At 37.9% G+C, this 13,662-nt stretch overlaps 1 protein-coding gene across 1 annotated transcript in view; it reads right to left on the bottom strand.

The window, feature by feature from the left end:
• Positions 1–10,794, bottom strand: part of HIBADH (3-hydroxyisobutyrate dehydrogenase) — an 83,488-nt gene extending 72,694 nt beyond the window's left edge. The window contains exons 1-4 of the mRNA XM_063303813.1: positions 10,631–10,794; positions 3,061–3,221; positions 1,661–1,770; positions 658–779 (exon numbers count right to left, since the gene is read on the bottom strand). Coding sequence (XP_063159883.1) covers positions 658–779; positions 1,661–1,770; positions 3,061–3,221; positions 10,631–10,712 — 475 coding nt within the window. The 5' untranslated portion in view covers positions 10,713–10,794. The remainder of the gene's footprint in view (positions 1–657; positions 780–1,660; positions 1,771–3,060; positions 3,222–10,630) is intronic.
• Positions 10,795–13,662: the final 2,868 nt, after the last annotated feature.

Here is a 13,662-nt window from a genome sequence, read left to right on the forward strand (position 1 = left end):
GTACTTTATGGCTTTTTATGTTTGTAAAATCTGTATTCAAAAGATATATTACAGGCCGTCCTCAAGTTACAACTGCAGTTGGGACCGGGATTGCCATAGCTAAGTGATGCAGTTGTAAAGCGCGAGGTCAAGTGACCATATCGCTTAGCAAAGGCAATCCAGGCAGTCCCGGTTGTCATCGTAACCCAAGAAGTGTGAGTGCATGTGGGTGAAGAAAGGTGGGGGGAGACTTACCCGAGCAACTTGTGACCTTCCTTGCTGGCTTCCCCATTGACTTTGCTTGTGAAAAGCCAGCAGGGAAGGTTGCAAATGGCAATCACTTGACCACGGGGACGCTGCAATGGCAGGAACTTCAAGTACTGGTAGTAAGTCCCTTTGTTCAGTGCTGTTATAACTTCGAACGGTCACTGAATGAATGGTCATAACTCAAAGGAATGGTGGTAACTCAAGAACTACCTGTAATATATACAGTATGTAGAATTTTCACGTGGACTTTAAAAAAATAGCAAACTAGGGAGATGAGTAAGTTTTCAGACTGGAAAGATAAAATATGAATGTGCATATTTATCAGGCTGTACACCTCACCACAAAGAGCACATCTAACATAGCATGCAAATATCCAAAATGATGCTATTAGAAAAAATGAGAAAGACTTACCACCAGAAACAGGGGCATCCATAAAAACAGCTCCCATTTTTTCAGCTTCTTTAGCTAGCTCTTTTGAAACTTCAGGATCAATAGTACTGGAATCTATTAATAAAGAACCTTTCTTCACTTTCCTGAAGCAAATGAAGACCAAAAAAACAAAAAACCAGAAGTATACTCACATTAGGTAAAATGCAGAGAATTAACATTACTTCTTTTGTGCTGCTACAATCTGCTCATAGAGTTTAGTTCCAGAAGTCACAATATTCAACCCAACTTCTTGAACTTTTCAAGAGTGGGATTTTTGATTCTGATTTCATAAATTCACAACAGTAAATCACCTGCAGCTTATAAAAATATGCACTGCTTAGTTATTTTCTTGGTACTTTTAAAAACATAATTATTAGCAATTTTCTCTTTGAGTTCCATCAGGAAAGAATAAATGGGAGATGAATATGTGGGAGAGCCAGTGATGAAAATGTTGGAACTGGACAAGGATGAGTACTCAAATGCACAGTTTTCTATGACTTTCAGCCACTCTCTCTCTCACCCCAAACTTTCCCACAGAATTCTTATAGTGCAGATAAAATTAAGGATGACTTCTATGTATGTCAGTCTGAGTTCTCAGAGGAAAGTAGGATACAAATGTAGTAAGAAACATAACACAACACTTCTAGGTATTACTAACTACAATCCCAAGGGTCCGAACCAGCATAGTCACTGATGAGGTATGCTGGGACTTGTAGGGCATAAATATCTAGATTCAAGTTGCTCTAGAAAACTGTAAGGATATTAAAAATTTTGCATTTAGAGCTTAACAATAATTAACATGTACCTTCAGTCCAACTGACTGTGTGCAATGAAACATGCACCCTTTTCCATGCTGCTAGCTCGATACAACCACAGCAAAGTATTATTTGCCTAGAGAAATTGTTGAACTGCTGCATGCATTTAGTAACATTCAGTAAAAATACAAACAGAAAATGAATGTAAAGAAAAAAAGGGGGAATCTTACTTGAGAATTCCATTGGTACCTATGTAAACTTCTATTGCATTAGGATTAGATGGAAGCATTGTAATAATCCTATCAGCTTTTTCCGCTACATCTGCTGGAGAATCAGTTACCTTTTTAAAAAAAAGAATGTTTTTAAAGAAAGACTTCAAAAGAAAAACTAGTGATTCAGAAAAACAAGAGTTGTGAGAAGGCAAAAACGAACCCTGGAATATAGTTGGATTACACTTTAGTTTCACACAAGACACATGGCAAAACAACACTGACATAGATTGAGCTTCACATGAAAAGCTTCCCAAGAGAAGAAAAATTCTCTGAAAGTTTACCAAAAAAGGGGGTTGTACTCAAAAGACATGTTTTAGGACTACTACTTTGGAAGTAATTTGTCATCAAGATTATGTTTCTTAATTCTTCATCATATAGCTATTAGAAGACACTTTGACATAGACCTGTGCAACGGTCTTTTAAGGAACTTGCAATATGATTATATCAAGCTATGGTTTGATCGTGTTGTGTTTTCAGATACAAGGTTTCCTATGGCATTTAAAGCAAGACATAAGGATATATACTGTCTGCCAATTAAAGTCTTTAGAACACAAGAGTGAGTAGAAGTGGAGCAGACTTGTAGATTTTTCATCATTCTCTCTCTTTAAAATAGTATTGTCATACTTTACATTGTGTCTTTCTAGTTGGCCATGTTTTACAGCACTTCATCCCATATTTTCATCCCAATACACACACAACACATTTTCAAATAAGGCTCACTACTAACATCATCCATATGGAATGAGTATTTACAGTTTTCCAGCTTAAGGTGGGCAAGCTCTGGCCCCCAAACTATTTTGGAATGGGAAGCTCACAGAAACTGCCATATAAACCCTAAAATAAAATTAAAGCAGTTTAAGAAACAAATATTGCCGCCTGTACACAAGCCACACACCAGTGCTTCCTTTTATTATTTGATGCCATATTATTGTAGCTGTAGCTTTCATACCATTCTACTGTGATAGGTGCTCATATGGTAGCTGGCTCCTTATGGCTATAGAAAAAAATGGTGCCAGGTAAGAGATCAGATCAAATAGACTATGACAACTATCCTCTGGATATTCATCTTAGGAAGAGAAAAAGCAGAATGAGGATTGTCAAGGTACACAAAAGCTTCCAGTTCCATTAGTGTCTCATTTGCATCTGTCAATACAGTAAGAAATTGGGAAAAAAGGATAAATGGGTTCTTTGGGGGCCTCTTTCCATCATCACATCAATGACTCTCCTTATATTGGTGATCCTGTTCTAAATAAAGGGTGATTTTAAAAAAAATAGTAATATTGATCACCACAAAGGATTAAAGGAATTTCACAGCCACACACTTCACCTTATTTATTTAGCAGTAAATGTTATTATACCTGTGTACCCAGCTCTTGAAATTCTTTACATGCTTCTGGAAATATATCACATGCGATAATGGGGTAACCATGTTTTACAAGGTTTTTCGCCATTGGATTTCCCATGTTTCCCAAACCAATGAATCCAACTGGAGTTTTGGAAGCCATTGCCCTAGAAGACACTAATTGAAATGCAAATGTTTCAGTGAAAAAGGTTTTGTAATCTTACATCAAACCAAATAGTAAATTTCTTATATTTTTTTCCTGCTAGTTGCATATCTTCACTTAGTATAAACTGAAGTAGTGCAGTATAATATACTTCAGGACAGATAAGAGAATTGGCAATAGTGGAAGCTTCCACTGTTCACTTTATTAAGTAATGTATAACAAAAATGAAGCAGCAACTTATTCATCAACACTGAATTTCAGTGCACCACTCAATTGACTGCATGGTATCTCTAACCCATCTACATCAGATGCCCACGTCAAAAATAATATAGCTTACACAATGACTTAAGATTCAGTTAAAAAAAGGTGTTTCAGACTACCATGGGGTAGCATATATCTCCATGTTTTGAAGCAGCTGTGTGTTTTCCCAGGATTATTGGAACTCCAAAGCACCATTTTTAATTGAATCCAAAGCATTCCACAGTCATAACAGATAATGGAGAGCAGATGATACTAAGAAGATGCAAGAATTAAATCTACTGGGTGGAATCCAAACCAGTACAAAACCCTTTGACAACAAAAATGGTTTCCTATCTTTTAAAAAAGAAAAATGTAAATTAAAAATATCTACAGAAGGCTCCTAAAGATAAAAAATCTCCTTTGGTTCCAGCTTGTTCTTGCCTACACAGACATGACCATGCAGTTTTCTCACAACACTGGTATGGAAGTTGCTTGTCATTAGCTAGGATTTTTTTATTTTATTTCCCATTCTATCCTATAACCTTGGTATTTCATAGTGATCTGCCATACAAGTACTATCAAATCATAACACATCAATTTATTACAGCCATAAGGTCAGATACAGTAAAATATCGAATAGTAGAACTGTTACATACATAACAGGAAAACAATGAGTATAATAGGATCTAAAAATAAAGAACATATATAATAAAATAAAAAATAGAATTATAAAAAGTGATGAATTGTACTAAGCAGATCTAATCCTACTTATTTTTTTGAGATCAGCCAAGTTGGACTAATTGCTGCTACCTAGTTTACAAACTGCAATCAGTAAAATAGCATACATGTGATGAAACTATATAGGAAGACGGCACATAACAGCAACTTTACAGAAATCACAATCACAAAATGTATTGGAAAAGGCAACTTTTTGGCCCTCGTTGTACTACCTTGTTCTTCTTCCCAAGGTTGAATGGAACACTGAAATGATGGAATTGTATGGCTGAAACTTTGCCCTATTTTGTGCTTGAGATGGTTATGGCAAAGGAAGCACCTTTACACACTTCTATTGTTTTTGATTTTTAAATTATTTTTTATCAAAAACTGCACTGTTAAAAGTCACTGTTTTACTGCTGCAATTTTCAAAGCCGCATAAATCAGCTGGGGGAAACCCTATGGAGTCCTTTGAGTAGTGCCTTATCTTTATGAACTCAAAATCAGCTTAGAATATTATTTGCACCATTCCTTTAATTCTGAATAATTTTTTAAACAAAAATAATGATGAAAGGTATGACTCGGTTTAATCTGTTGCTGCTTTTTCATCTTAATTACAAAGGAGTCTAAAGTGTTGCTGTTTGTTTTGGTTCTACTAAAGTTCAGATTCACCCAGTTATTCACTGTGTTTGGTTACAAAGCAAGGAACAAATACTCAATTGTAAAAAGAAAGTTAATAAAGAAGATTCCGATTCCATACAAAGTTTCCTTCCTTCCTTTTCTTGTTTGCATATTCACCCAGCTGCCAACAGCTGTAATTCAAGGCAGTAACAGCTGTCTACCGGAAACTGGGATGACTGCAAACCCTATCACATGGCAAATTTTCTGGATCTAAAGATGACTTTTAGGAAGCATAATGGAAAATTCTTACCATAGTGTGATTTGATTCCTTTGCCCAACAGTCTGAAAATTATCCTGTGATATTTAGCAGACTATTTAAGTAGATGTCCATGAGAAGAGACACTTGGATGTGAACAAAAGAAGTAAAGTAACATAATGCTATCTGTACTTTGTTGTATATTATAGATGTCTTCCAGAGAAAAAAGAAATGAACTCAACTCCACTAATAAGTGGAGAAACTTTCAGAAGCCAGGGTTTCATTAAAAAATTATAATTTAACCATGACCAATCATGCCAGGGGCAAAAAATGGCTGGCCTGTGAATCGAGAGAAGTATACAGCATCTGTGGTTCCAACTTGTAGCTTCTTTGTGGGAAGACAAGACTTAGGAAAAAAAAATGCCCCTCCTCAATAATCAATTGTTCCCTCTGGGGGTAAGCAACATTATGGAAAGCACAGGAAAGGAGTAAAAAAAAATAGTATGCAAAAGATATTAAAGATACAAGATATTCTAATAAAAAGGAAAAGCTACTAGTTTACACTAACACTATTCAATATACTTCCCCATACCTCTATATCCTCTCATATTATCCTAACTTCCACCATATCTATATATGGTCTCATACACTGCCTTTTGTTCTGTAAGTCTCTCTTTTTGAAAATCTCATCAACTCCATCCATCTACAGCTTCCTTGGACTTCCCCTTCTTTTTGATCCATTTGCTCTTCCTTCACATATTTGTTTTGCTATCTGATCCTTATTCATCCTCTATAAGACCATAAGACAATCTCCATGTACTTCTTTTGTACTGGCCACTCATTTTTGTATTCACAAAAATGAATCACATTCATTGAGGGCCCGTTCATTTCGTATCCTGTCTCTTAAGTAACCTATTCTTACTGCATTCAACTTACTTTTATATTTCTTCTGACATACTTAACTCTCATTTCTATATAGAAAAATAGGCAGAAGGATGCCCTGCTTATACAAAGGTATTTTTGCTTCTTTTAGCAAATATTACAGCAGTCCACATTTGCCCTTCTTAAAATTTCTATATCCAGTCTTCCACTTTTAGTAAACATTTAGTAAACATCTACAAGATAAACACATTCATCTACTTGCTCTAGCTTCTCACCATTAATTATCTTGTGGACCATTCACTATACATCTGGTCCACAGGATCTGAATACTTTAATCCTTACCATTTCTCTTAGTTTCACACCCAACGTATCTATTTCTCTTTCTTTTTATTCGTTAAATCATGCTCTTTACCATTTAGTCCTCTTTTATTTTAAATCACAATATTCCAAATGCCAATCTTCCATATGTCTATTACTAGATAGATCCAAAGTTATTGATCTCTACAGCCTGCCATGATTTTGGCCAATCAAGACTTTTTTTTTTAAAGTAAGATAAAGTATAGAATAGGTTACCTGCTTCAGTCATATTCATGCCACATGCAGTATTTCCTGCTAACATTAAGAAGGGTAACGATCAGTTGAGACATTTTAGCAAGTGTCACAAGTACAACTAAAATCCAGTTATATTCCATTCATAATGGTCAATTTCCAGATTGATAAGGATTGAGATGCTTCTATAAAACCACCCATAAGCTCCATTATCAGTGAAGAATCCCACCAGTTTGCCAATTCACAGAAAGGCAATAAAAAAAGATCCACCCTAATATACTTTGGGCTATATTAGCTATAGATGGGGTATAGTTCAGTTGCCAAAATTCTAGTTAACCCTATCCCTTTCTTCCTAAAAAATTTGCTAAAGAGATTCATGTCTGGAAGAGGAATTACTTTGGTATTAGGCAGAGATCAAGCATCTAACACCAAGCATGCTGTTCTTTGGAAAGTAGGATCTCTAATGTAAAGACTACCTTTACAATTTACTGTTGCCTGCATCTTCAAAAAACTAGGAAGTACGCTTAGCAGTTCTGTTGTCTACCTTTCTCCCTAAATAGAGTTGCTGAACCCAAAGAGAAAATTTTCATGACAAAGGGAAAGAATGGAAGATAAAGGTAAAGCAAGTGACCTACAACCAACTTTGACACTGCCTACTTTTGGTATGGACCTTGCATATCACCAACTTCTATCTTGCATACGTAGCTCTTGAGATACCAGCTCTGAGAGAACACAATCTTAACTATAAAAAACTTCCCTATTTTTACACTATGCATACATGAAAACAGAGTTAATTTGGTCCTGTTATGCAACAACAATATCCTTTTCTAAATGAATACCAGAGCTTGGATATTTTTTACTGCTGTTTCCTCTGAAGAAAAAAAACCATGAGAAACATTTTTAAAAGATGACTAATACTAGGTACAAGATGACTAATACTAGGTAAAAGATGACTAATACTAGGAATCAATAAAGTTTACTGAGGAGATAGTTACCGTACCATTCAGGCTCAGCAAGTTATCTAAGTAAAAACACTGCAGACCCGGCAGTGATAAAGCATTTAGGAAGTATTCCTTGACAAATTGGTTGTACTTGATGTTTTTTAGAAACTATGATTTTAAGCTTTTTCTCAACACGCTTTCTACATAGTATCGTTAGTGCCATAAATAATACAAATGAAAAAGGCTTCACCATGATAAATTAGGCCAATAAAAAAGAAAAATCCTTTAAGTAAACCTTGAGTGCTTGGAGGATAAAAAGGTTGCTAGTCCAGTTCTGACACTGAAAATAAATACCATCACTGAACCCATGCTCAGAGGTACCCTGTTCATTAAGTCTGGTATCTAGACCAGTGTTTCTCAAGCTCATAAACTTCAAGATGTATGGCCTTCAACTCCCAGAATTCCCTAGCCAGCATGGGAGTTGAAATCCACACATCTTGAAGTTGCTGAGGTTGAGAAATACTGATCTAGACACTATTTTTTAATGGGTCAGAATGGTAGATCTTACAATTCTAGGGTGACTGGGGAAACTGAGTAGATCCTTTAAATCTGCAGTCTGGTCCCAATCCAGAGATGTGTATGTATAAAAAGCAGGCTACATAAGTAGGTACACTTGTACCAATTTACCCAACAGATGGTTGCATTATTAAAGCTGACAGGAGCTGCATTGTGCACTGTCTCAGACTTGGGCGCAGTTTCCAGTGTCTGGGATTCTGGTAAAAGAAAATACATATGCAACAGCTTTCTCATTAAAAAAAAAATACAGCAACAGATTCAAAAGATGAACCATCTTTTTAAACAAATATATAAACATGAATTGATTTCAATCAAAAGAAAAATGAAAAATTAATCTTAGTAAAACAAAAAGCCAACATGCTTAGTGAGAGTTATATATTAAACAGAATAAGGATAGCATTTTCAATTATTTTAAAACAAGAAAATTGATTATTTATTTTATTGCTATGTATGGAAATAATATATTATGGTAATGATTTTTATTTTGAGGGCCTGATAAATAGAGATAATTGATAGTTACAGAATTATTTTACAATAGAAAAAAGTACTGAAGTACTCAGCAAAGAGCAGAAATTTACTGTACCAGCGAGGTCTGCAAGAAAACGTCATAGTAAAGAGCAATACTTCTTGGGAGTTTAGCACTCTGTCCCTTTGTTTATTCAGAAGGAAGTCTGATGTGTGTAGTCGGGCCAATTTATCAGCAATTATATTTAGGATTCCAGTATTTGGAGCCATAAAAGGTATGAATAGCTTAAGGCAAATATGAGATTAGAATTTACTTTAAGCAGTCTAATAATTTTGTAAAGAGTTTTTTTTCTCAGTTGTACGTTACACTAAACTATGCTATATGCTAGTTTGACAAGGACATTGATGCATCTGGATAATTAAAGCAAAACATTAGAAAACGCACTTGTATAACAATTTTGCAGTGCTTCATGTAGATTTCCAGATAACCCTTACAAAAATCTGTAAATATTATTCCCATTCTTCTTTGTTTTCGCAAGTTATAAAAGAGATATGCCTTGCCCAAAGCAACATGTGATTCTGTATCACAGGTGACATTTGAATCAAGGAGATAGTCTCTTTTTCACTCTACAAAATTTCTACGGAAAATAAATTTACTTTATTGTAAGCAAATAAAGCCAATTGCTTTACTTAAACTTACTTAAAAATCATCTGGAGTACAATATTAAGAACCATCAGGTTTTGGGGAGTAATAGCATTTCCTACTATAGAAGAAGTTAATCTATATAGGGCTGGCTTTTGCTGATTGTTGTCCAAATTTAAAGTGTATAAAGCAGTGTTTCTCAACCTTGGCAACTTTAAGATGGGTAGACTACAACTCCTAGAATTCCCCAGCCAGCCATGCTGGCTGGAGAATTCTGGGAGTTGCAGTCCACCCTTCTTAAAGTTGCCAAGGTTGAGAAATACTAGTATAAAGCTTCATAACCAAGAGAATGGGTGTTTACTGTACTGTACAGTGAGAATAGATTAAAGACAGATATGTCTTTATACTGTCTTTAGACAGATAAGTGTTTTATACTGATATTAGTGTAATAATCACCCAATTAAAACAGCCATAAATAGAACATTCAATTACAATTGTCCATTTAATGATGAAAGACAAAAGCTGAAGTCTTTATCTCCCTTTGAGAATATGCCTCACTGAACTCAATGGGACTGACTTTTGAATGGATAAGTGTAGGGTTCTACTATAAGGTTGTAATCATTAGGAGTATGTTCTATTAAACACACACACACACACGTGCACACACACACAAATCTCGAGTAAACAAATACAGAATTGTGCTCCAGGGCACTGCTTTTAAATTCACTGCAGACTCACCTGGGAGCAAGAAAGATTAAACTCAGTAAGGACTATTCCTTTGTGAATATATGTAAGATTCTGCCACAGAACTTATTTGTGTTGAAGAAATCCACAAGCTGATACTTGCTTTTACATAAATGATTAACATGTACAGTCCAACCCACACAATGTTTTACACAGAAAAAATGCCTGGACTCACATCAATTAATCAAAATCTCATTTCCTTCTTAGGAAAGAAAACTATGATATGGGGAAAGCAAGTATGAGCATAAATCATAGCTACTTTTAAGCTGATACTTTAGGACACAGATGTCACACAAACTTTTGTGACCTGCTTCAGCACTACCTCTAGCTTTAGACAAACAGCCCTTTAGTACCCAAAAAGTCAGATATTATTCCCATATAAATTTAACAATTGGCGTCGCTTAAATAGATATGCAAACACTTGGTAAGAGTGCAAAGCCCAACTTTTCTGAAGGCATTACTCAACACCACCGCGCGTGCCAAGCTATACTTCGGATGAGGATTTGAACGCAGCCAGGTTTGGAGAAGCACACCCCCTGCCCTCTATTCCCTGACATGTCCCTTTCCTTACAGCGATCCAATTCCTGCCCAGACAGGTATCTGCACACTCAGGGGCTGGTAAGTTTGGCCACGGGGTAGGAACCCCAGCTACTCCGAGGTGACAGGGAAAGGGGTTAACAGCTGCAACACGACTGTCCTCCTGGAGGGCCGAGCACCTTTTGGACCCTCATACAAGACGCCGCGAACCAGTTTACGCCTCTCGCCCAATGGCGCGAACTCGAATCGCCTTACCCCGAGCGAGCCTGTCTGCACAGACTTTCCCTTGCCTGTGCAACAAACTAAGGGAGACTCGGAGCATTAACGCCGCTGCCATGCTGCTCGCCCGCCTCCGCTCCGCGACCTCCAGTAAGACGCCACCACCTTCTCCGCTCGCTTCGCTTGGCTCCACTGGCTGCGGCCGAGCACGGAAGGAGGCGGAGAAAGAGGAGTGACAACCAAAGCAACCAACTGCCGTTTTCGATTGGCAGCCAACCTCCAATCAAACCAGACGCCCTCCAGTCGGTGACCTGTCGCGGTTCCTCCCTATCCCATGATAAGCAGCGCTTTTTTCAGGAATGTTAAAGCAGGTTTTCTGTGCTGGGTCTTCTTAGTTATGTAAAATCCTTGGTACGAATTTGTGCTGATCGAATGCAAACCTTCCACCTCAAGCTGGATTGAATTACAATTCCCATCAGTCCCAGCCGTAGGTATTATGGCAATTGTTGTCCATGCCAGCTGTCGGAGACAGCTAAGCAATACAGCGGCAAGAAAACGGAGAAAATACCCAATACTAGAAAGCTTTTTAGAAAATGTTTAAAACTCTTTCATTCCTATATTTGTGCAGTCTTTTAAAACGCTTTCTTTCGTCTCCTGCAGCTGAGGCACTGCAGGGGAAAAAAAGCGAGTCAAAGATTTTCTATACGAACTGCAATTTTTACATACAACTATAAAATATTAATGTAACCTATTACATAAACTTCAGCAAAGGATCGTTACCTTGTCGTGGTGCTGGAGCTTGAGCACCTCAATGATGCCATGAGCTAAACCGTGAAGGGCCACCCAAGACGGGAAGGTCATGACAGAGAGGAGAGACTACATGCGATCCCTGGGGAACGTAATGGCAAGCCACCCCAGCATTCTTGCCGTGAAAACTAAATGGATCAGTACAACCAGAGATATGTCGGTATACCATCGGAAGATGAGACCCCCAGGTCGGAAGATGGTCAAAATGCTACTGGGGAGGAACAGAGGATGAGTTCAACTAGCCCCAGACATGATGACGCAGCTAGCTCAAAGCCGAAAGGACGGCTAGCGGCCGACGGTGCTGGTGGTGAACGGCGAATCCGATGTTCTAAGGATCAACACACCATTGGAACCTGGAATGTAAGATCTATGAGCCAGGGCAAATTGGATGTGGTTATTGGTGAGATGTCAAGATTAAAGATAGACATTTTGGGCATCAGCGAACTGAAATGGACTGGAATGGGCCACTTCACATCAAATGACCACCAGATCTACCACTGTGGACAAGAGGACCACAGAAGAAATGGAGTAGCCTTCATAATTAATAGTAAAGTGGCTAAAGCAGTGCTTGGATACAATCCAAAAAACGATAGAATGATCTCAATTCGAATTCAGGGAAAGCCATCTAACGTCACAGTGATCCAAATATACGCCCCAACCACAGATGCTGAAGAAGCTGAAGTAGAGCAGTTCTATGAGGATCTGCAGCACCTACTGGACAACACGCCTAAAAGAGATGTTATTTTCATCACGGGAGACTGGAATGCTAAGGTGGGCAGTCAAATGACACCTGGAATTACAGGTAAGCATGGCCTGGGTGAACAAAAGGAAGCAGGACATAGGCTGATAGAATTTTGCCAAGACAACTCACTCTGCATAACAAACACTCTCTTCCAGCAACCTAAGAGATGGCTTTATACATGGAATTCCCCAGATGGACAACACCGGAACCAGATTGACTACATCCTTTGCAGCCAAAGGTGGCGGACCTCTATACAGTGGGTAAAAACAAGACCTGGAGCTGACTGTAGTTCAGATCACGAACTTCTTCTTGCACAATTTAGGATCAGACTAAAGAGATTAGGGAAGACCCACAGATCAGCTAGATATGAGCTCACTAATATTCCTAAGGAATATGCAGTAGAAGTGAAGAATAGATTTAAGGGACTGGACTTAGTAGATAGAGTCCCAGAAGAACTATGGACAGAAGTCCGCAACATTGTCCAAGACGCGGCAACAAAATACATCCCAAAGAAAGAGAAAACCAAGAAGGCAAAATGGCTGCCTGCTGCGACACTACAAGTAGCCCAAGAAAGAAGGAAAGCAAAAGGCAACAGTGATAGGGGGAGATATGCCCAATTAAATGCAAAATTCCAGAGGTTAGCCAGAAGAGATAAGGAATTATTTTTAAACAAGCAATGTGCGGAAGTGGAAGAAGACAATAGAATACGAAGGACAAGAGACCTCTTCCAGAAAATTAGAAACATCGGAGGTAAATTCCAGTCCAAAATGGGTATGATCAAAAACAAAGATGGCAAGGACCTAACAGAAGAAGAAGAGATCAAGAAAAGGTGGCAAGAATATACGGAAGACCTGTATAGGAAGGATAACAATATCGGGGATAGCTTTGACGGTGTGGTCAGTGAGCTAGAGCCAGACATCCTGAAGAGTGAGGTTGAATGGGCCTTAAGAAGCATTGCTAATAACAAAGCAGCAGGAGACGACGGCATCCCAGCTGAACTGTTCAAAATCTTGCAAGATGATGCTGTCAAGGTAACGCATGCTATATGCCAGCAAATTTGAAAAACACAAGAATGGCCATCAGATTGGAAAAAATCAACTTATATCCCCATACCAAAAAAGGGAAACACTAAAGAATGTTCAAACTATCCAACAGTGGCACTCATTTCACATGCCAGTAAGGTAATGCTCAAGATCCTGCAAGGTAGACTTCAGCAATTCATGGAGCGAGAATTGCCAGATGTACAAGCTGGGTTTAGAAAAGGCAGAGGAACTAGGGACCAAATTGCCAATATCTGCTGGATAATGGAAAAAGACAGGGAGTTTCAGAAAAACATCTATTTCTGTTTTATTGACTATTCTAAAGCCTTTGACTGTGTGGACCATAACAAATTGTGGTAAGTTCTTAGCAGTATGGGGATACCAAGTCATCTTGTCTGCCTCCTGAAGAATCTGTATAACGACCAAGTAGCAACAGTAAGAACAGACCACGTAACAACAGACTGGTTTAAGATTGGGAA

Source organism: Candoia aspera, chromosome 4 (assembly GCF_035149785.1).
Source record: "Candoia aspera isolate rCanAsp1 chromosome 4, rCanAsp1.hap2, whole genome shotgun sequence".
Taxonomy (NCBI): Eukaryota; Metazoa; Chordata; class Lepidosauria; order Squamata; family Boidae; genus Candoia; species Candoia aspera.